The sequence below is a fragment of the Diabrotica virgifera genome, chromosome 8, assembly GCF_917563875.1.
Source record: "Diabrotica virgifera virgifera chromosome 8, PGI_DIABVI_V3a".
Lineage (NCBI taxonomy): Eukaryota > Metazoa > Arthropoda > Insecta > Coleoptera > Chrysomelidae > Diabrotica > Diabrotica virgifera.
Window position 1 is genome coordinate 70,112,022 of NC_065450.1, and position 24,257 is coordinate 70,136,278.

Genomic DNA, 24,257 nt, shown 5'->3' on the forward strand with positions numbered 1-24,257 from the left:
GAGTTTAGTTCCTACTTGACTTAGGCATTCTTTTAGTTTGTTGTTAGTCTGATCCCAAGTAGTTTGCCACGTTCTGTGGACATGACCTTTGATATTTACTTTGTGATCAGTCCAAGGTATTTGATCTGTGATAGAAATACTTTGGTCGGTAGTTGCATTGCTTGCTAGAGAGTCCACTTCCTCGTTGCCAATTATTCCCATATGGGAAGGTACCCAGATGAAGAGAATATCTTTCTGTTGATTCTGTAGATAAGATAATTCTTCTTTGATTTTGAGAAGTATAGCGTGAGTTGTATATAGCTGTTTTATCCCAAGTAATGCGCTCATTGAATCGGTGATAATCACAAATTTGCTTTCATGGATAGAACCACATTTTTTCATTGCCTGGTGAATTGCTGTAAGTTCTCCGGTATATATACAACAATTTGTTGGGATTCGTACGGTAGACTTGATGTTTCCGCAGATATAAGCTGCAGCATGTCCTTCATCACATTTGGAAGCATCAGTGAAGATTCGATGAGTTGTTGGGTATTTGGAAATTAAATTTTTAAAAGCTTGCTGGATAAGGAAAGGATGTGTGGAATGTTTAGGGAGATCTTTTAGAGACATATCTATTTTTGGAGGTTTGATCATCCAGGGAGGAAAATTTACATGAATGGGTATAGTGAGACTGAACTGTTCTAAATTAAAACCAATACGTTTTGTTCGCTCAGGAAATGGTAGCATATTTCTTGCAATGTTTTCGTAATGATCAGAAAATATATTTGTTTTGTAGAATATTGTTGAGTAGGTTACGTTGCTTTTGTTTGCTGAAATTCTGGCAACGTAATTCAGTGATAGAAGTTGCCTTCGTTGGCTTAAAGGGAGTTCATTAGCCAGAACTTGTAAACTACTTACTGGACTAGTTCTTGTGGCACCTAAAACCAATCTCAAGCACGTATTTTGAATGTAGTCAAGTTTTTTTAAAGATGTTTTGTTAGCAGTATCGTAGCATAAACAGCCGTAATCTAATTTACTTCTTATTAATGATCTATATAGATTAAGTAAAGTTGTTGTATCAGCCCCCCAAGAGGTATTTGACAGCATTTTTAGTAGGTTAATTCTGGATTGGCAAGAACGTTGCAGATTCGTTACGTGGTTTTTCCATTTTAAGTCACGTTCAAAAGAAAGTCCTAAGAAATTTATTTCTTCTGACTGCTTCAGCATAACTCCGTTAAGTGTTAATTGAATATTAGGATAGTCTTTCCTTTTGCTAAAAATTAAATAACGTGTCTTTTCGCCAGAAAATATAAAACCCGTGTTTTGCGACCAGTTTTCAATTGTATGTAAGGCCGTTTGCAATATATGTGATCCCAGAGTTACATTATTTGTTTTTAGATAAATGACTAAGTCGTCTGCATATAGGCTAGTAAATACAGGCAGCTTTATTTGATGTATAATACTATTTATTACAATCAGAAAGAGTGTAGGACTTAGAGTAGATCCTTGTGGAGTGCCATTTTGCAGTACTCGTCTGGAAGATGTGAATCCATTGGCTCTAACTCGAAAAGTTCGTGTTTCTAGAAAATTTTTAATAAACGACAACATATGCCCTTGGACATTCCATTCTTGAAGTGTTTTTAGTATAAGATGTCTCCATGTTGTGTCAAAAGCTTTTCTTATGTCAAAAAATACGGCAATAAGTTTTTGATTGTGCATAAAAGATTCATGTACAGCTGATTCAAGGGTTATTAGATTGTCTGTTGTGGATCTACCCGTACGAAATCCACTTTGTCTGATACTTATTAGGTTATTGTTTTCGAGATACCATTTAAGACGATAATTAAGGATTTTTTCTAAAAGTTTGCAGGTACAGCAAGTAAGTGAGATTGGACGATAGGAATTTGGATCGTCTTTTGGTTTATTATATTTAAGGATTGGAATTATAGTTGCTTGCGACCATAGATCAGGAAAGTCGTGCTGAATGAAAATATTATTAAAAATATCAACTAATATTAGTTTTGCATTTAGAGGAAGATTTCGTAAGAAAAGAGGGTGGATATCATCAGGTCCTGGCGTCGAATTTTTTGCGCTTAAACAAAATTCTAATTCTTGAAGACTTATGGGTTTGTTTATTGGATTGTCGCTCTCGGTGATTTGTATATTTGACGATTCCATTAGATTTTTATATTCTAAAAAAGATATGCTATAGTTGGAATCACTAGAATTAAGTTCATATATATCTGCTAGTATTTCTGGAATAGCTACCTTGTTTGAATGCATTTGGTTATTATATGATAGCGTATCTATGCCTCGGAAGTATTTTGTTCCTTTTATTCTGCGTACTTTGTTCCATATGTCGCCTATGGGAGTGGAAGGATTTATTGAAGCCACATACTTTTTCCAACTGTCTCGTTTTCCTTTCTTGATCAATTGTCTGCTTTTTGCTCTGAGATTTTTAAAAATTATAAGGTTATCGATAGTTTTATGTTTCTTATAAACGTTGAAAGCGTGTTTAGACAAAGTAAGTGCTTGCGCAATTTCGTTATTCCACCAAGGAACTGGCTGCCTTTTACTAGATTTTGTTTTTCCCACTGCGATTGTTGCTGCAGAAATAATAATATTATTAAATAGTTCCAGCTTTTCGTTTGCGGTATTGGTTAAATTAAAGTTGTTGGTTTGTCCTTCTATAAGTGTTCGATACAAATCCCAGTCAGCTGACTTTATTTTCCATGTTTGGTGAATTGGAAAAGTCAATATATCATTAGTATCTATGTTTATTGTGATAGGGAAATGATCACTATCATATAAATACCCCAATGTGTCCCAGTATAATAAAGTAGCTAGCGACGGACTGCATAAAGAGAGATCTATAGCTGAAAATGTACCATTGTATGAATTGAACCTAGTAGATTTGCCAGTGTTCAGTAACACTAAATTTAAATTGTCGATGAGATTGTTTAAGAGATTACCACATTTGTCGGTTTTGTTACTTCCCCAGGTACTGTTGTGACAGTTAAAATCGCCTAATATTATTTTTGGGTGTGGAATTTGGTTTAAAACATTGCTTAGTTCAGTTATATCTAAATCAGTAGGATGAGGTAAGTATACGTTGCAAATATTGATTTTCATTTTGTGGGTGACTGACACTGCAACTATTTCCAGGTTTGTTTGCAGTTGTATTTCGGTTGACTCTATGTCATCCCTTACGAAAATTGCTGTTCCGCCGCTTGAATGATCTGTAACTCGGTTTCTTAGAAAAGGAACATAATTTTTTAATGTTACATTTTGATGTTTGAAATGGGTTTCTTCTATGCATATGACTAAAGGAAGATAATCGTTTATAAGAAGCTTGATGGATTCTATATGGGTAAAATAACCATTGAGGTTCCACTGTAATATGAATGTATTATTGGCCATTTTAACTATTTACTTGAGAACTTGATTCGTAGTCAGTTTCGTCAGTAGAAGAAAGACTGCTTAGAAGTAGTTTCTTCTTCAATCTGGTAATATTGTTTTTTAAACTTTTATTTTGTGTTTGAGAATATATAAAGTTTAGAATTTCTTTGATTTCATCGCTTTCATTTGAATAATTTTTAGCAATAAGTTCAGGATGTTTTGAGTGAAGGGAATTTGACAGAAAATCACATATTTCATGAAAAGAAAGTGTGAAGGAAGGGATTCTATTTTCAATTTTTTCTTTAATTTCATTGAGAATATCTGGAATAGAATCTTGAGTTTTAGGCTTTTTATTTTTTTGTTTTTCAGTAGTGGGAGGAGGTAGGTCATTTTCAATGATTTCGGGAGAAGTGGAAATTTGTCTTTTAGTAACATGAATAGCTTCAGAGATTTTTCTATCGCTTTCAATTACTGAATCTTGGGATATTTGTGGTTGTGACGAAATCTGTAGTTCTTTGTTTGTTTGTAAGGAAGTGGTTTGGTCGTTTGTGGCTGATGTTAATTCGTGATTTTTTGTGATGTTAAGTTTCGGTTCCTTTAATGTCTGGGTACCTTCTTCATGTTCTTTCCGTGGTTGTTCTTCTGGCTGGCTATATTCTTTATTGGCAGAGTTGAGTACGTTCACTTGATGGTCAGTTTCCGTTTGATTAATTGGACTACTTAATGATGATAAAGAAGGACAGTCAGAATCTTGATGTCCGACCGTCTTGCATCTGGAGCAGTTTAAACCGTCTATGGAAATGTATATTCTATATGATGTATTGTCGAATGAAATTAGGAATGAGTCAGGAATCGATGCATTTTCTAAAGGACTTATGAAGATTTGCCTTCTAAAGCTAAGCACGTGGCTGTATTCCGGGTCTTGCATGCCTACTCGTAGAAACGTCATGTTGGAGACGGATTTTATACCCATAGTTTTTAGATGGTCTTCAATTATGCTATTAGGTATAGTAGGACATACACTTGATATGATTAATCTCTGGGCAGGAGTTATTAATCTTCTTACTTCAATTTGGTTGCCGTCAATAATTACATGTTTGTGGGAGCTAAGAAATTGGTCAACTATATATTTAGACGAGAGGTAGATGCAGATGCGGTTGTTTGCGATTCTGGATGCCCAAATAACGTTTTTGGGCTGTACTATTGATCCAACAGCTTTTACATATTCGAAAACTTGTATTCCTTGTATGGTTGAAAGTATGATACCTTGGTCTTTTGAAGGATGTTTAAAACTGTTTAATGCATGAGAGTAAGAGATATGTGACGTTGTCGGTGTATTTCGTGAAGTAGTAGCTAATTCCGGTTCAGCCATCGTCCCGTTGAAAATTTACATGCATTGGAACAGCGGATCTGAAGCCGGACCTGGCCTCTTAACAAAATTAGACGGCAGCCTAATTACTTGAATCAGCAAAAAGTTGTTGTCGATAATCGATAATTTGGATTGAAATCGATAAAATATTGCCTTTTAACTTCTGATTTTATGGTTAGATATAAATAATGCAATTTTGTACTCACAGAATCGTTGGTATTTTAACACACTGTCACATTTAAACTTTATCTTGCAAACAATGTAAAAATTAAATTATATTTCAACTTTTAACTACTTGAATTTATAAATTTGTCAGGACCGATATAAAGCTGTAAGATTTGCTTGCTATCAGGACCGGACTCTCAATATTGTCTTATTGGCGGAATTTTCCCAAATATACTAAAAGTTACAATACCACTGTTCAAAAAAGGGTCTTTAGATGAAATTGGAAATTATGGTTCCATCTTAATAATTCCCATTTTCGGCAAAATTTTTAAAGGATTTTAAATATTCGTTTGATAGGATAATCTAGAAAAACACAAAGTATTAATGTAATCATAATATTACCATGGGTATCCAAATAGGGGACAAGTTTAACAGTTTAGTTCTTCTATTGACTCCTCTTTTTTACGCAAAACATTTAACATTTATTGAAAACCACAGTTACAAATAAATAACATAACTTTCGTCGACTTTGCAAAGTAACAAGACACTTACCCAACATACACACTACACATGACACTAATACTCATGTTGTGACTGGCTGAATGACATAAAGTCCATGCCATTAACCCTTAACTACAGAGATCCGGTATTTTTTACCGGTAGGCATTCCCAAAATGCGGATTTCATGGTAACCTCACCACTTACAAGTTCATGTGTCTCTGTACCTCTCGGGCAGTTTGTATAAAAATGCTAGTCAAAGCGTGTAGTGTGTATTTTCAATATTTTCTTTTGTAGCACACATCAAAAATCTTAACCGGTAAAAGTTACCGGATGTCTGTTTTAAGCAAGTATTTTGAAATGGGTACTATATTTGTAAATGTGAAATGTTTATATTATTTTTTTGTGTTTTTAGGGAAAAAGTAAATAAATGGACTTTGGAAGTCATCCTGGACCTTCAGTGAATGTTAAATTTAAAAATAAAAATTATGAGGCAACTTTGGAAAAATGTAATTGCCATTTAATTCTGTGACAATTTTACCCCTTGCAGATTTTTTCTCATGGGTATAAAAATTTTTGTAAATGCTATTTTATGTTTCCTTTTTGATTCTATGTTACGTTTATTTGTTAAAAAAAGTCTAAATTTTTGTTCATAGCATTTATGGCCGTTTGTTTCAATAGACCAAAAATGTTACCAAAATTCTCGTTTAATACATTATTCTTCAAAAATCTTGTATTATATTATTAAATTCACTCATTTTACCATTTTTCCCATATCTAGAGATTCCATAAAAACAAATAATGCACATTTTTTGTTTTTTATGATTAACTTTATATTTTGACTCTATTTTATAATGACCGGTAAAAAAATGCCGGGGATCTGTAATTACGTGGTAATATTGGAATGTCTGTAGTTAAGGGTTAAAAAAAATTAATTCAAATAAAAACAGAAAAAGTTATGATCTCAATTTATAATTTTTATTCATCATCATGATCCATTCTATAAGGCCCTGGACAATTATCTTCCAGGTCTTTTATGCCTATACCTGTAATCGCACAGTATATACAATATAAGTGTTTACTTCTAAGATACTCTATTAATGTAAATAGATTCTCTTCTGTAATGTATGTTTCAAAGTTCTCATCATCACTGCTGCTGTCAGTGTCATCTAACACTTTATTATTTTCCATTTTTCTACGTTTTTTGATTGTCTCTTTGGTCCAAAAGAATTCCTCAACAGGATCTTTAATTTTCAATCTAAAATCCAATTCTTCGCAAATTCTTTGTGCATTTAATAAATCTTTTCTTACTTTATCTAAATTGATTCTTTCCTTGAAAGTTAGTCTAAATCGATTTTCAAAGTGTTTCAAGTGTTTTAGTTTTTGCTGCTGCTTTTTATTAAATATGTCTTTCAAATGAGATTCACGGCCGATTCCTGAAGTGCCTTGTTTAACTATAACACCAATTGGTTCCTTGATACCAGTTTTGGATTTTCCAAGTCTTTCACCTTGTCTGAAGCCCATCTTTGCCAATAACTGAAATCCCTTATTTTCATTAGAAATTGCTGTGTTTAAACCTCGTTCCCTAGTCTGTCTTTCTAGCTCATGTAGTGATTTTTTGCGCTTGGTTGAGGGTTCTAATTTTTTCTTAAATACGTTCATTTTGCGTTTTTCTCTGTTAAATAAAAGACTTGGGCGTACATCATCCTTACTGTCCACCAGAACCATAAACGACATATAATCATCGTCAGAATCTGACATCTCTCTTAATGATAATTTTTTGAAGACACCAATTTACAGTTTAAACTTCAATGTCAACGTCAAAAGAAAACAAAATAAAATTTTCCCAACTCTTAAAAATACCAATAGATAAACCTTTATTTTAGAGAAAAGATTGTAGAAAAAAGAAATAACAATTAAGAGTTTTGTACTGTATATTTTACTTACTCGTGTGGTGCTCGACGATATCTCCTCATTTTTGTCCTACAAAAAAAATTTATTTTAACGTATAATATTTTGATTCAAATTAAAAATTATAATTTTGCAATAACAAAACATAACCGTGCTAGAGCTACAGGTTTAGGTGTTGTGCGTGCCGAAACGCGTCTTACCTGCACTCCGAAAATTTTCAGAAAATGGTATATCCGCTAATAGTCTGGGCAAATTATCCGAGAATAGACCATTTTTGGGAAAAGTCATTTACCAGCAATTTCATTGCTGGAATCGAATCTTATTATTCTATATATTAATAATATAGGTATGCAAAGTCCGCCGATAGTGTGCTACTTTTTTATAAACAAAATGGCGCCCGAAAATCGTGTTTTTTTCAATTTTTGTTCTATAAATCCAAAGATTGTGACTTTACACCAAAAACACTCAAATAAAAATTCACTGTAATTAAATTCTACATAGAGACGTATTTTCCCAATTTACTTCGACGAAAATTTTCCACGAAAAATGCGGGTTTTTCCAACAAAATCATTAATATTTAACTAAAATTTTAGATAAGTAATTGTTTATCAATATTTAAACTACTTGGTATTGTAAAAGCTCTTTTCGTATAGATTATAATTCTGGAAGCCAATGGAAATTGAATGAACAGTTTAGCAACAATTAAATTGTAATTTAAAAATTTGCGGTCGCTATAATAACCACAATAATTATGATACATAAGAATAACTATGATTTTTGTATAAAAACATACTGTACCTATCTAATGTACTTTACAGAATTGAAATTGGACTATTTAAGCGGCCTCAGGAAGTTGACCGGCATTTACGGCAAACATATAAATAATATAGTCATAATTTTTAAACCATCACCTTTTTATTTCGGTCCTCTTTCTCCACAACAATTTTCATATCTTTAAAGTACTCATAACATATATTATTATAATAAAAACTATCGATATTACGAGTGAAAAATGCCAAAAATAGCAAAATTCCAATCAAAAATTAGGTTTTAGAAAATTTAATCTCAAAGTTCAAAATCGGTATACGTTAAAAAATGCATTTTCTCGGCTTCCCATGGCGCAATTTTCATCATTCTTTTTTTGTTCCCAAGTAACTCGAGTAGATCCATCTAAGTAACGCATTATTAAATGTCAAGTTGATTTGTTTTGTTATAGTAAACTCATTTAGTTATTATTTATACAATTTTAATTTGTTTAAATAAAGATTGTTTAAATAATTATACAGTGACAATGACATAGATATGAGAACTGGCACAGATATTATGGTTTCAGGTATATTTGTCGGGTATAACTACAATGATATTATGCAAAAAATTATGTTGTATGGCAGATTTAAAATGCGTTTATCTCGAAAACAGTTAAGTTTAGCGAGATGAATGTAGTATACCTTTTTTAAGTAGCAATATTAAGAGAATAAAAGTGTTGATTCAAAAAGTATGTATATATATAATCGGTTTAAAACGTCCTCCGACGTCTTCCGATGCCCAATCTCCATGCATCTCTATCTTCCCAAAGGTCTTCGTCTAAACCTCTCTCTCGGATCTCTCTGTCTATTCCTTATCTCCAGCTCTTTCTGGGTCGGCCTCTTTTTCTTTTTCCATTTGGTGACCAATCTAGAATCTGTTTGGGCAGACGGTGTTCTGGCATTCTCTGCACATGTCCATACCACTTTAATTGTTGTACTCTTATATCTTCGACAATCGTATGTGTGACTCCCATAATCTCTCGTATACGTTGGTTATTAACTCTTTCGAGTTTTGATTTTCCTGCGGCACGTCTCCAGTAATCCATCTCCGTGGCTGTAGTGTTCTTTCAGTAGTTGTCTTTAATTGCCACACGTCACTTCCATACATTACTATGCTCTTTATAATAGTGTTGTATATTCGATGTTTATTTTTTTTGGATATATGTCGATCCCAAATAATACTATTTAGTTGCGATATGGCCCTTCTACCTTGAATGTTTCGTTTTTTTATAGCCTGATCTGATTTGCCGTCGTCCGTGATTTCTACTCCTAAATAAGAATATTTATTGTTGTACTTAATGTGTTGTCCGTCATTTAAAATTAGACTCTGCTCGTTGCCACCGATGTTCATGTACATTGTTTTATCTATGTTAACTTCTAATCCCCATTTTTTGTATTCTTCGATTAATTTTCGAGTCATGTATTCCAGATCGTCATATTCGTTAGCAATCACAATTTGATCATCAGCAAAACATAGAGTGTACAGGTTGTTATTATTTAATTGTATACCCATGCCGCTGCATTTCCGCTTCCAAAGTTTCAATGCTTGTTCCAGATATATTTTGAAAAGTGTCGGCGATAGGCAGCATCCCTGCTTCAGTCCTTTGTCTACTACGAAACCTTTGGAAACATTCGTTCCTATTTTAACTTTGGCGTTGGCGTTATCATATAGTTTTTCCACTGCTGTTATGAGATTTGAGTTGATGTTCGTTTGTCTTAGAGTGTTCCATAACTTATTTTGGGGGATGCTATCGTAGGCCTTTTTTAGATCAACAAACAAAAAGTGGACTTCTTGATTTACGGCAACCTTTTTTTCTATAAGTTGAGTGATACAAAAAAGGTGGTCTATGGTCGATCTACCAGGAGGTTTTAAATTCGGCTGGAACCTCTACTTTGTTTATGCAGTTTTGAAAGAGTATTGTCAGGTGCTCATATAGTTTTTCAGTTCCATTTTTTATTAGTTCTGAGGGTATATTGCCAGGTCCGGGTGCTTTTTTGTTTTTGAGTGAAGTACAAATATCCTTTACTTCCTTTTTCGTGATTCTTATAGGAGATGCTTCAACGCGTATGTTTTGGTTATTATCTTTTATTTTGAATTCTACTCGATCTTCTTGTAACAGTTTACTGAAGTACATGTCCCATGCTTCTAACGAAATTGGTGAGATTAAATCTTTTTTCTTGTCGTTGGTCCTAAGAGATTTAATAAGTTTCCAGCTTTGTGTACTTCTGGTTCCTCCTATGTACGTATTTATTTTTTGACAGTTTTGATCACAGGATTCATTTTTTTTCTGTCTTATCATTTGTCTCACCTTAGCTTGTTGGTTTTTGTAATTAGACCAATTGGTATCTGTTTTTGCACTTAAATATTGTTCATACTTTTGTTTCTGTTGTTTTATCGCTGTGTCTATTTCTTCATCCCACCAGTATGGAGTATTTTTGTTTTTCTTTTCGTAATATCCAAGGGCTTCTTTTGCTGCAGAGTGAATACTTTCTTTAATGTAATTGTAGTGGTCCTCGATGTTATTGAAAGTTATGTTTTTAAGTTTCTCGTTTAGTCTGTTTTGATACAATATTTATAATTTATACAAATAGTATGTATTTAATAAAAAAAATTGAACCTATTAAATGAGCGCTGAAAGGCGTATGTGGCGCCCTCTGGGTAATACATCATTTTTGGTAGTAAATTTAGATTTCTAATCCCAAAAAAAACCCAGCTTACCAAATTTCGTGTTGTTATCCCATGTCTGTCAGGAAATATTCAAGAATAAATAAAATAAAAGTTTAATTTTGACACCCTGTATTTCAGTTATTATCAACTTTCGTACTAAGGTAAGTTAGCTTATATCGACCTGTTTTCAGCTCAAGAATCTAAGGTTAAGTTATGGACCATTCTTTACCAAACACCCTGTATACACAAACGACCAACCTACTCCTACTGAAAGCAAGCATTTCCTCTATGCTGACGATTTTGCAATATATGCGGAAGGAAATAGCTTTAAAAATGTGGAGGAGAAACTGGAAACTGCCTTAAAAACAATGACCGAGTACTATCTGCAGAATTCTCTGAGACCCAATCTCTCTAAAGCCCAAGCCTGCGTCTTCCCCCTTCGCGCAAAGGAAACCAAGCGAAAACTCCAAATTGCGTGGAATGGTAATACACTAGAACACACAGACAAACCTATACCTATATCTTGGGAGTAACTCTGAACCGATCCCTCACCTACAGACAAAATTGACGTACATAAAAACGAGAGGGAACGTAACAACTAGGAACAGCATACTCAGAATGCTAACGGGAAGTAAATGGGGTGCATGTCCTGGCGTCTTAAGAACAACGGCACAGGCACTGTGTTTCTCAATTGCTGAATATGCGTGCCCAGTTTGGGGCAGATCTACCCACGCTAAAGAAGTCAATACTGCGCTAAATGAAACATGCAGGATAGTAACGGGGTGCATGAAACCAACTCCAATCTCAAATCTATATAAAGCAGCGGGTTTTGCAGAACTTTCAACACGCAGAGGAGTTTCAGAGCACATAGAGAAAATTAAATAGATTGCGGACGAGCAGCATGCCCTATACAAAGCTCGAACACTACGAAAGCGACTAAAATCCAGGAAAAGTTTCCTTGGAACATTGCAGCCTGAGTATTTTCCTCATACAGAAGTAAAAACTTCAAGTTGTATACTGGTATAAAATGGTTAATTAAAAAACTTTATAAAAAGTCGTGCAAAACGTTTTCGTTCTAATTCAGAACATCTTCAGTGTCTAGAATGAAGTATTTCCACGTTAGTTGAAGGCAAAAAAGGTTAAAATTGTGACTGTTAATTAGAAAAAACATGTGGAGAATACTTACATTCTGCTAATTAGTTGAAACTAGCACATTAATTAAAGTGGTCACATCATAATATTATGGTTTACATGATGGATTTAAAGAAGATATGGTGAATACCACTCGATGTTAAAGGATTAAAATTAGTACATGGTTAAAGGGCAACATGCTTCCCTGCTCGAAAAACTACTTACTTGCCAGTTCAATGGGCACAGACCAACTGATAAAATAAGAAATGTACTTTCAATATGACATGACAAAGAGTGGCATGACAAGATAAGACAAAATCAATTTTTGGTTAAGAACTTCAATTGTTTAAAAGTTAGAGTCTATTTTTAAATCTAAATTAGCAACTCTCTATTCCAGAAAAAACTTTTGGATTGTAGGATTTAAGGTTGGTATAATCCATGGTTAAAAGTGTGACGTCATCGATTGTAAAATGATAAGGTGAAAGTTTAATTTAGTATAATAAAATGAGATATATACTACATAGTAAACAATTAATAACCTGACGTGGAAGGATTGGATGGTAAATAAAGCAAAGTTCTAATTTTATATGTTTTAAAGATATGTACTATTGGTTGCCTAACAAGATGGGAAGTGTTTAGATTTAGCTGCATACTGTTGTAATGATTAATTCTGTCTGTTGAGATTGGATAGGAGTTGTGAAGTTAAAGTAACTAAAAGAAAATACAGATCCGGAAGTGAATGATAATGTTAAAGAAATAATTTTAAATATTAAATTGAATAAAATTATGTAATGGAATTAATAACGAAAAGGGGAAATAAAATATGTGGCAGCAAAATCTAATTGAACTTTATGTTGTTTTCGAAATATAACATGAGATGCTTCCAAACCAAGTGGTTATTGTATGAATGAATTAATAGAAAAAAGCTAACTAATATAGGTCTGAGTGTGTGTAAATGTCAATAATGTTAATACTTCATTCTAGGCACTGGAGATGTTCTGAATTAGAACGAAAACGTTTTGCACGACTTTTTATGAAGTTTTTTAATAAACCATTTTATACCAGTATACAACTTGAAGTTGTTACTTCTGTATGAGTTTTTTAAACTATGGTATACAGCCAACTATTGGAATTTTTCCATTGATTTGAGTATTTTTCTCTTCCCGAGATTCAATGGATCGGTCAGTCTATAGACTTTAAAACTTGGACAACTATGAATAGGATAAGAACGGGGGTCGCTCCAGTGAAGTCAAACATGGTAAAATGGGGGGGAAATTGACAAAGATGATGTGAACTGTGACTGTGGAGAAACAAAGAATGTGGAACATCTTCTTACATGCAGAGACTGTCCTCATCGGTGTACCCTCGAAGATTTGTGGCTGGGAAACAAAGATGGAACCGACGTAGCCCGATACTGGGCCGAAATTTTATGAATGACATGTCCGGATACGATAAAGTAAAGTAAATAAGGGGACTATAAACTTGAAGTTACCTGTTGAACTTACTTAACAATGTTAATTTAAATAATAATCTTTCGATGCTCTGATTACATAAATTCTAATGAGCGATTACGTCTTTATGGTAATCTATGCAGCAATTTTAATTATGAAAATTACTGTAATTTAAGTATAATTTGCATTTTGATTACGAAATGAATAAATTTGTTTCTATTGAGTTACTAGACCAATAAATACAATGCAGATTGCTATAATATATTCGATCCAATAATGCTGCCTACAATTATGCTTTATTTGATCAATTCGAATTTGATTTGTTTAATTTTTAGCACAATTGTGCTCAAAAATTATTCTGAGCTATTAGTTTTCTTTATTATGAAAATCATTTGTGATAATAAAACTTGACATTAGTTTTTTATTCATTACATAGACAAAGCTGGTATTTCTATTGGATTTTTTAAATTACCTATTCTATTATAAATGATTCTATACATGTCATCAGTATTTTAAGGACTTCCCTATAAGCCAATGTATTGTTACCCTTATCCCGCCACTAGAAGGTAGGTACTTTGCATAAGATACTTCATTATTATTCTTCTTCTTCAGCCTGTTTGCATCCACTCCTGGACAACGGCCTCCTCAATAGTTCTCCATTCTTCTCCGTTTGGTGCTATTTGGTGCCCGTTTCTCCCCATTTTTGCTTTAATGTCGTCTAGCCATTTTTTTGTGGTCTTCCTCTACGACTCGGAAATATTCCTAACATAGCTCATTCAATCGCCTTCTGTGTCCTTCTTAATCTATTGGCTGATATCTCTGTAAGGGTCATCGTCTCCATACCATAGGTGATAACTGGTAGAATACAACTGTTGAATACCCTTTTCTTTAGATTTATTGGTATCTTTTTAAAAGATGAATTAGTTTTCAATCCTAATAGCAAAATTAATAATATTGAAAATATTAAAAACATTACTAAAAGATTTTTAAATTGAAAACTTATTGGTACACTTTCCTGGTGACACCTCCAAGGCTTCTACAATTTGCAAGCACATGGATGCTGCAGTGAAGACAAAGGGAAGGAATTCTACACTATGCAATTCACATCCCCCGTCTGCAGCTTGGTAAAGTTCCAACGGAAAATGCACCTGGTTATTCTAAGGAGTAATATGACTATAAAATAAAAATGTATACCAATTTCATTCAGTTGCAATGCGAAGGCAAAACAATCTTACTTTTCAATTAGAATACGGAGCGCAGTCCAGTCCTCTGAATCGCGATTTTCCGTTGGAACTTTACCAAGCTGCGCTCCGTATTCTAATTGAAAAGTAAGATTGTTTTGCCTTCGCATTGCAACTGAATAAAAATGGTATACATTTTTATTTTGTATTATTTTTGGTATCTTTTTGTTTTTCAACTCTTCATTATTACCTATCTATAATTCCGCTGTTATAATATGATTTTCATCTGGCCTTCTGCGTCTTTTTGTCTATCCTTTTGTATATTGTCGTGTCCTTATCTTTGAACTTTCGGCTGTCTTCCATCATATCTGAAATCTCGTTTGTCATCCACGATTCTTTCTTTATATTTGGTGGATTGAGGAATTTCTCTGAGGAATTTAAAGTTTAGATAAAGGTAATAATTACCATGAAGAAAATTTATCGTGGAGAAAAAATCCAACTCAAACTCAGAAAGACGTGGTAGTGATCTAGAGCTCCATCTGATAAAACTAAACTAAACACCACTGAACAGCTTAAAAGAGAAATTAGAAAAAATAAAAACGAATATCAATTAGTAACTCTGTAAATACCTCGAGGAAACATTCCAGCCAAATGAAGGTGATAACATACTTAAATAGGAAAACGTCACACAGGAAGAAGGTGAAATTAAACTAGTCACTCCAAAAGAAATAAAACAGCTCAGTTGGCCATTGAACTTCAATATGAATGACATGTGAGGTTTTAATCCTCAAAATTCCAACCAGTTGCCCTGGGTAATATCCAGGAATATTTGAAACATCATTAAGTATTTTATGAATATGTTGTATAACACTTCGAAAGCGCATGAATAAATGTTACATTTGGTCAGTCCTCTTGTATGGTGTCGAAGCATGGACATTAAAAATATCCACCATTAATCGTTTGGAGGCCGTTGAAATGTGGCTGCACAGACGTACACTGAAAATAACATGGACGGCTATGCTGACAAATGTGGTAGTCCTTAAGAGAGCAAATGCTGCCCGCGAGCTGCTTAATAACATTAAATATAGAAAGATGGCCTATTTTGGACACGTAGTAAGGGGAGACCGGTATAATATTCTTCAACTTATTGTGATGGGTAAAATCTAAGGACGCAGAGGAATTGGTAAAAAGCAAGCCTCTTGGTTGAAGAATATCCGGGAGTGGACAGGAATAAAGAAAGCAGAACAACTATTTAGAATAGCTCGAGACAGACACAGTTTCGCCATGTTAATCGCCAACGTCAAGGGGACTTGATAGAGCACGTTAAGAAGAAGATAACACAGAGGACGAAATATGAAACGAGATGAGTACAATGCAGAATAAAAGAGCTCCAGGTGAAGACGGAATAGTATTGGAGATGATAAAGTATGGAGGACAACAAATAGTAAAAATGCTAAAAATTATATTTAACAAATGTATAGAAATATGTGAAGTACCCACAGCTTGGTTAAACGCTCTTATAATAGTCATATTTAAAAACGGAATTATATATAAATTAGAAAACTACAGACCCATTAGCCTCTTATCAGTCTTGGATGAGCTGTTTGTGAAGATAATTACATTGCGTCTAACAACTAAAGTGGATAGTTATCAGCCTCGGGAACAGGAAGGATTCAGAAAAGGTTATAGCACCTTAGACCATTTACAAGTAATAAGAACACTAATCGAAGAACCAAATGAATACAACATAACATTCTGGATAGCTATGGTAGATTACGAGAAGGCATTTGACTTAATAGAAATTTGGGCAATCCTTAATGCCTTAAGCAATTAACAATAGAGTTGATGACCGATATTCAAAAATCATTAAGTATATTTATGACAATGCAACATCGCAAATAAAAACAGAAGGAAAAACAGAAAAGATAAAACTTTAAAGAGAGGTTAGATAAGGAGATTCTCTCTCACCCAAACTTTTACCTTAGCTCTAGACTCTAGAAGATATGTTTCGAACTTTAGAATGGGCAAATAAAGGAGTTACGGTAAACGGCGAAAACCTAAACCATTTGAGATTTGCCGATGATGTTACGCTAATAGCAAAAGACAGAGAAGAATTGCAGGAAATACTATTGGACCTAAATACCAAATCAAAAGAAATAGGATTAAAAACAAATCGAGCAAAAACTAAATACTTAACCAACGAATCTCTAGATATAAATGGGAATATAACTCTGGATAACAGTAATATAAAAAAGGTGAGTCGTACAATATATACTTGGGACAAAAAAAAGAACTGTCAAAGCTTACCCTAAAGGCTGATTTAAACAAAAGATGTCCCTTAGCGTGGCAGCATTTGGTCGATTACAAACAGTATTTTAATCAAACTTACCAAAAAATTTAAGGCCATGGGTACATAATTCGCAAATATTTTACGGCTATCCCTACTTTTTCTGTCTTTACACGGCAAATTACGCGTAGTAAAATTCACACTGGTATGAATATGTAAATATTACTAGAATGTCATTCTACTTGAAAATGTTATCATTAACTTAAAGAGATGGCTTTTGAATGTTCTTGGATAACTATTATTTGTATAATTGCAAATTATTAATTCAGTTAATAAATGTGATAATTTTTCACTATGTATTCAGTGATTGTAATTATTTATATGTACAACAAAAACTAATACTCAATCGAGAAAAGAGGAAAAATGTTAAAGTGATTTTGTAATAATAATATATTGTACTATGGAACGCTTACAATTTTGAACATCTTTAACAACAAAATACTTAAATCACAGCATTAATTATCCTAATGTATTCTCTGCTTGGATCTGCCACAAATAATACACAATAAATAACATTTTATTAAGTTCACGTCTTAAATGAATTATTTATCAAATACACTATATATCAATATTATTTAATCAACAACTCAAAATATTCTCGATGCCATGTCAAATATTTAAAATTGTCACTAATTGTCAATGTCTGACTGACAATATGCTGACAATATTCTATTCGACTGAGTGCGTTGTAAGACAAAGATAGATTTAGAAAATATTACCACGGACATGGTGTCCATTTTTTTTCGAATCCTGAAAAGACTAATAAATACTTTTAAAAAATTTAAACGCAGAATGAAAGACTAAATTATTACCTAGAGCCAAAAGTCCCTTAGAATAAATAAAAAGTTTATTTTTAATGAGATATTTGAAATTAAAAATCACACTAAATTTTCTCTTAGTTTTTCACTTCTGTAACTTTTTAAAATAAACATTATAGAAGTTCTCAGGGACTTTCGGCCTTTACTAATAACGTAATCTTTCATTCTGCGTTTAAATTTTTCAAAAATACTTATTAGTTTTCTCAGGATTCGAAAAAAATTAATCCCCATTTGAATAGCATTGCAGCCGAAAATACGTACCCATCCTCTTAAAGGCAAAAACGTTCGATCAGTACGTGTTGCCAGTTCTGACATACGGAACTGAAACTTGGGCTTTTAACAACAGCGTAGTCCATAAACTCCAAGTGACTCAGAGAGCTATGGAACGGAGAATGCTCAACATTAAGCTTAGTGATCGCAAGTCCAATGAAGAGATAAGAAGGCGATTAAAAGTAACAGATGTGATCCAGAAGGTTGCCATGTTAAAAATGGAACTGGGCAGGACACCTAGAAAGAATGGAAGACAACTGCTGGACAAAGCTAATTCTCGAGTGGCGACCAACGGCAAGCAAAATAAGTAGAGCCAGACCTCAAACAAGATGGATTGATGATATTACGCGAATGGCTGGCCAGGAATGGATGCAAAAAACAGCAAACAGATATGAATGGACACATCTAAGGGAGGCTTTCATCCGACGATGGATGGAATAGCTGCTGATGATAATGGGTATAACACAACAACTTTTACAATAACGGTTTTTTCCCACAAAATTTTGGTGGTTCAGGCATGCTATTTTTTGGCTTTTAGTAACACTGATGATGGATTTTATGATCAGAAAACGTTCTGTGATTTAATGTAAGCCTTCTTCTTCTTCTTAACGTGCCCTATCAAGTCCTCTTGACGTTGGCGATTAACATGGCGAAACTGTCTCTGTCTCGAGCTATTCTAAATAGTTGTTTTGCTTTCTTTGTTCCTGTCCACTCCCTGATATTCTTCAACCAAGAGGCCTGTTTTCTACCAATTCCTCTGCGTCCTTCGATTTTACACATCATAATAAGTGGAAGAATATTATACCGGTCTCCCCTTACTACGTGTCCAAAATAGGCCATCTTTCTATATTTGATGTCAAGCAGCTCGCGTGCAGCATTTGTTCTCTTAAGGACTGCCACATTTGTCAGCACATCCGTCCATGGTATTTTCAGTGTACGTCTGTGCAGCCACATTTCAAACGCCTCCAAACGATTAATGGCGGATATTTTTAATGTCCATGCTTCGACACCATACAAGAGGACAAGTTATCATTACAGAAGAATGACCTCATTTTTAAAAATGTCGTGCGGGCTATCTCGATTCTTCATTTTATCTCTCTATCTGGATCTAGTTGTTCCGCAATATGGCAACCAAGATATTTAAAACTGGGTACTCTTTGAATTATATGACCTTCAACATATAACCGTGAATCTTGATGGGCCAAACGGCTAAATACCATGTATTTTGTTTTTCAACAGTTTATGTTTATGCCAAACTCTCTTGCAACTGTGTCAATGGCATTTAAAAGGTGTTGTAATCCATTCATATCGTCACTTAAAATAACTGTATCGTCTGCATATGTGATTGTATTTATCAGAATTCCATTAACGTTTACACCCCATTCCAAATTATGCAGCGCTTCCTTAAATATTCCATCTGAATATAAATTGAATAACAGTGGGGACAGTATACAACCCTGTCTGACACCTCTTTGTATTTTGCATATTTCTGTTGATTTTCCATTTATGCAAGCTGTCGCTGTTTGACGCCAGTATAATTTTTCTACATCTATGATTGTATGATTTCTATGTATGATTCGTACATCTTTTTTCTTCTCTGCTCCATCAATTCCAGGATTTCATCAGTCATCCATTGTTGTTTTTTGTGCCTCTGCATGGTTGTTGTATATTTGTCCATTACTTTCCAGGTAAGATCTTTAAACGTGTTCCATATTTCAATATTGTTTTCATTTGTTGAATTCTTTAGCTAATTATTCAGGTCACTTTCTATTAGCGTTTTGTTGGATGCTGAGATATGTAATTTTGGTTTTTGGGGGCTTTCTCGGACTTTTTTGAGCTTCACTTGGATGTCAACTATTAGAGGGTTATGGTCTGAACCGATATCTGCACCAGGATATGTCGTTGTAACCCTTACTTAGGGAATTTTAAATATACCTTTTACAAAGGATCTCGTATTTTTGTGATTTATGGTATAAAGCCAGCTACAGGAATTTTATTTTCCTCGTGGATTTTTTTATGGTTTTTTCTCAACCAGATTTTTGAACTCAATTAGTTACGTCTCTTAATAAGAATGTAGTCTTGTAGTTTGAGACTAATGAGCAACAGGACCTGACATAACTATGGACGAAATTGAACAAGCAATAAGATTAGCAAAGACCAGAAAAGCGACGGGACCAGACGAAATACCGAATGAAATAATAAAGCTCTTCGAAAATTCAGGTAAAAGATCTCTCCTTCATCTTTTTAATAAAGTTTATCAAACTGGCTATATACCAACGGATTGGCTGCTGTCGACTTTTGTGACGATACCTAAAAAAGCAAACGCGAAAAGATGTAGTGACTACCGAACCATTAGCTTGATGAGTCATGTTTTAAAGATATTTCTACGAATTTTGCACTCTAGGATGTACCAAAAAATAGAAGAACAGCTTGGTGATACACAGTTTGGATTCCGCAATAACCTTGGGACCAGAGAAGCACTGTTTAGTATTCAGGTTATGGTACAGAGATGCAGAGATGTCGGACATCCGGTTTATATGTGTTTCATTGACTTTGAGAAGGCCTTTGATCGGGTAAAACATACGGAAATGATTGCTATTCTTCAGAAAGTGGGTATTGATGATAAAGACCTACGCATTATCAAAAATCTTTACTGGCATCAACGTGCAAACATCAGGATTGGCTGGAACACGTCTGAAGAACTTCAAATACGAAGAGGAGTAAGGCAGGGCTGCATTTTGTCCCCACTAATATTTAACATCTATTCTGAGTTTGTTTTCAATAAAGCAGTGGATAATGCTCAATGTGGTATCAAAATGAATGGCGTCAATATTAATAATTTGAGATATGCGGATGACACGGTGTTAATTGCGAGCAATTATGAAGAACTTCAACATCTGATTAATAGGATTACCACAACGTGTGATGAATATGGACTCAAGCTAAACACCGCAAAGACCAAGGTGATGGTTGTCAGTAAGACGCCAATACAACCGGAAGTAGTAACAGCTTATGGTGAACAATTAGAAAGAACTAACAGTATCACCTACCTTGGTTGTAATCTAAATGAGAACTGGGACATGAGCAAAGAAATTAGAATACGTATAGAGAAGGCCAGAGCTGCATTCTTTAAGATAAAGAAACTTTTATGTGGAAACAACATTACTTTGAATCTTAAAATTAGATTAGTGAGATGTTATGTGTTCTCTACTCTTTTGTACGGTGTCGAAGGTTGGACTTTAACAGATACTCTTCTCAAGAAATTGGAAGCCTTTGAAATTTGGGTATACCGAAGAATCCTACGAATAAGTTGGGTGGATAGAGTTCGTAACGAAGTTGTTTTGCACCGGATGGGAAAAGTCACAGAAGTCGTCAGAACAGTTAAAAATCGAAAACTTGAATATTTTGGCCATGTTATGCGACACCCAGAGAGATATAATATACTCCATTTAATAATACAAGGCAAGGTAGACGGAAGAAGAGGGCCAGGTCGAAGAAGAACGTCATGGCTTAAAAACCTGAGAGAATGGTATAACAGATCCTCTGCATCCCTTTTCCGAGCTGCCGTTAACAAAATTACTATAGCCAATTTGATAGCCAACGTTCGATAATCGAGCACGGCACATGAAGAAGAAGAAGAGCAATTAAAAACATATTTTTACAGTCCCTTATATCAACGAGAAAATAATTTAATTGTTTAATTCCGTAGACAAAACAAAATAAACAAACCATCATTAAAAATTTTTTACTAAAATCTACGAAGATTTTTATTTTTATTAATTGGTAACATTAAATAAGAAATGCTCCCACACAGACACCCACATAATTTAAAAAGAAATTTAAAAGAAAAATATAAGTAACAACAGAAATTTTATAGCAAAAAATTTGAGAGAATAATACCTCTCTGCAGCAATCAGCGTAAAGTAAATTTTAACCTTAAAAGGGCGTAGGCGCAAAATTTCGGCTTCAATGATTTTTTAATATTTTTATTTTTTTCGAATCATAAGAAAACTAATAAGTATTTTTAAAAAACTTAAGCGCAGAATGAAAGATTACATTATTACCGAGGCCCGAAAGTCCCTTAAAATAAACAAAAAGTTTCTTTTGAATGAGATATTTGAAATTAAAAATCAAACTAAATTTTCTCTTCTTTTTCACCCCTGTGACTTATTAAATTATTAAAAATAAACATTATAGAAATCTTCAGGGGACAGAGCATATCTTTGGGCCCTCGGTAATAATGTAGTCTTTCATTCTGCGTTTAAATTTTTCAAAAATATTATTAGTTTTCTCAGGATTTGAAAAAAATGAATGCATTTACATTGGCCCGAAATTTTGCGCCTACGCTCTTAATCTGTCTCCTTATAAAATCCACTTTCAAAGATGAAATAAGTAATCTGTCTCATTCATAAAAACAAAAGTATTTTTATTAAATATTTAAAAAGGAGTATCAAAAAAGTAAAACCATGCAAAAAAAGTCTTTCTATTTGTTTTTGTTCTGAAAGAACATCAAAAACAATTTTCAAATTAATAAAAATAAAGTAAGTCGAAGCTTTTAAGAACAGTTACACTCATTCTTTAAAAATAAATTATTCAAGTGGAAATGGAAGCCTAATGTGATTTTTACGCTTGTCAAATTCCAAAGTGCAGAAGCTGTGTCTAAAAGAAATTGAAGGGAGACAGAGAGAGAAGGAAATTTAGTTTTCAACTGTTGAATGCGCGACCTCAGAAATGCCGATTTATCACAAAAGGTTGGTGACTAGTCAGCTGAGAAACAACGGCTAAATTTTGAATGCCGAAAAAATCTTTTTTTGTGAAATCTTAACCCTTTTACGCAATAGGTAACGTACTGTAAATTTAAGGTTATACGAAAGATATTTTTTATTGAAAATGAAATGTAATGGGGGAAACAAAGAACGAAAGGTATCTTGGATGTAATGAGAATAAACAATTACATGAAAACGTTAAGAAAAATAAAATCGATGGGAAAATCCCAATAGTTGGCTGTATACCATAGTTTAAAAAACTCATAAGTACAGAAGTAAAAACTTCAAGTTGTATACTGGTATAAAATTGTTTATTAAAAAACTTCATAAAATGTCGTGCAAAACGTTTTCGTTCTGATTCAGAACATCTTTAGTGCATTCTGCTAAGTAATTGTAACTAGTACACTATTTAAAGTGTTAACTTCATAATATATGGTTTACATGTTAAATTTTCTGAAAATATGGTGACTACCAGTCGATGTTTCAAGATAAAATTAAGTACATGCTTAAAGGGTAACATGCTTCCCTGCTCAAAAAAACTAGGTACTTGCCAGTTCAATGAGCACAGACCAACTAACATTGACTGGTAGTCACCATATTTTCAGAAAATTTAACATGTAAACCATATATTATCAAGTTACCACTTTAAATAGTGTGCTAGTTACAATTACTTAGCAGAATGCACTGAAGATATTCTAAATTAGAACAAAACGTTTTGCACGACATTTTATGAAGTTTTTTATAAACAACTTTATACCAGTATACAACTTGAAGTTTTTACTTCTGTATGAGTTTGTTAAGAAAAATATTAAAATAAAATTTGAGAATTAACGCTATTAATGCTAATTATTGTTATCAGCATGAATTGGTCTTATATTATTGTATTTGTTTTTTATATCAACTACGGAATGAATCTACTCACTGCTGTAGAACAAAATACTGCTCCAAATAAAATAAACTTTATTTTTTCAAGAAAATTAATGATGAACGCAAGCATAATATTAAAAAAATGGTGAAGGTTCTTAAAAAAATCCATGATAAACTGAATTACAAAAAAACTTGAGTGCTGGTAACTGAAAAATAGTAAATTAGTGCTTTTTACTTGAAAATAGAACAAAAGGATGAACTTGCTGTTATACTAAGAGTGAAAGAAGACTCTGGACTACTTTTTAAAAATATAGAAACGTAAACACTGACATGCGTCAATGTATCTCAAAGAATAATCTAATATCATCAACCCACCTCACCTGTGGTGTTCTTCTCGGTAGTTTACTTTGATAATGTCTCCAATGTTGTATTGTTGCATTCCAACGTTGGTCTCTTTGTCTAGCAGTGTGGCCTGCGAAGCTCCATTTAAGTTTGTCAACTTTTGTTGTTATGTCCTCGACTTTTGTTTTTGATCTTACCCAGTCGTTCCTAATTTTATCTGACAGTCGTATACCTAACATTGCTCTTTTCATTGCTCTTTCTGTTGTGGCTTCTTCTTCGTCTAGCCATT

At 33.5% G+C, this 24,257-nt stretch overlaps 2 protein-coding genes across 6 annotated transcripts in view; one reads left to right on the forward strand and one right to left on the reverse strand.

Moving 5' to 3' along the window:
* LOC114340777 (ras-related protein Rap-2b) overlaps positions 1 to 24,257 on the forward strand; it is a 607,622-nt gene that overhangs the window by 474,932 nt on the left and 108,433 nt on the right. The window lies entirely within an intron of this gene.
* Positions 6,367 to 7,211, reverse strand: LOC126890475 (G patch domain-containing protein 11-like). The gene has a single exon (XM_050659450.1). It carries the CDS (start codon positions 7,169 to 7,171, stop codon positions 6,389 to 6,391), a length of 783 nt encoding a protein of 260 aa, XP_050515407.1. The 5' UTR covers positions 7,172 to 7,211; the 3' UTR covers positions 6,367 to 6,388.

Coding starts and splice junctions, on each gene's coding strand:
- LOC126890475 (XM_050659450.1), bottom strand. CDS start 7,171: ATGTCAGATTCTGACGATGATTATATGTCGTTTATGGTTCTGGTGGAC.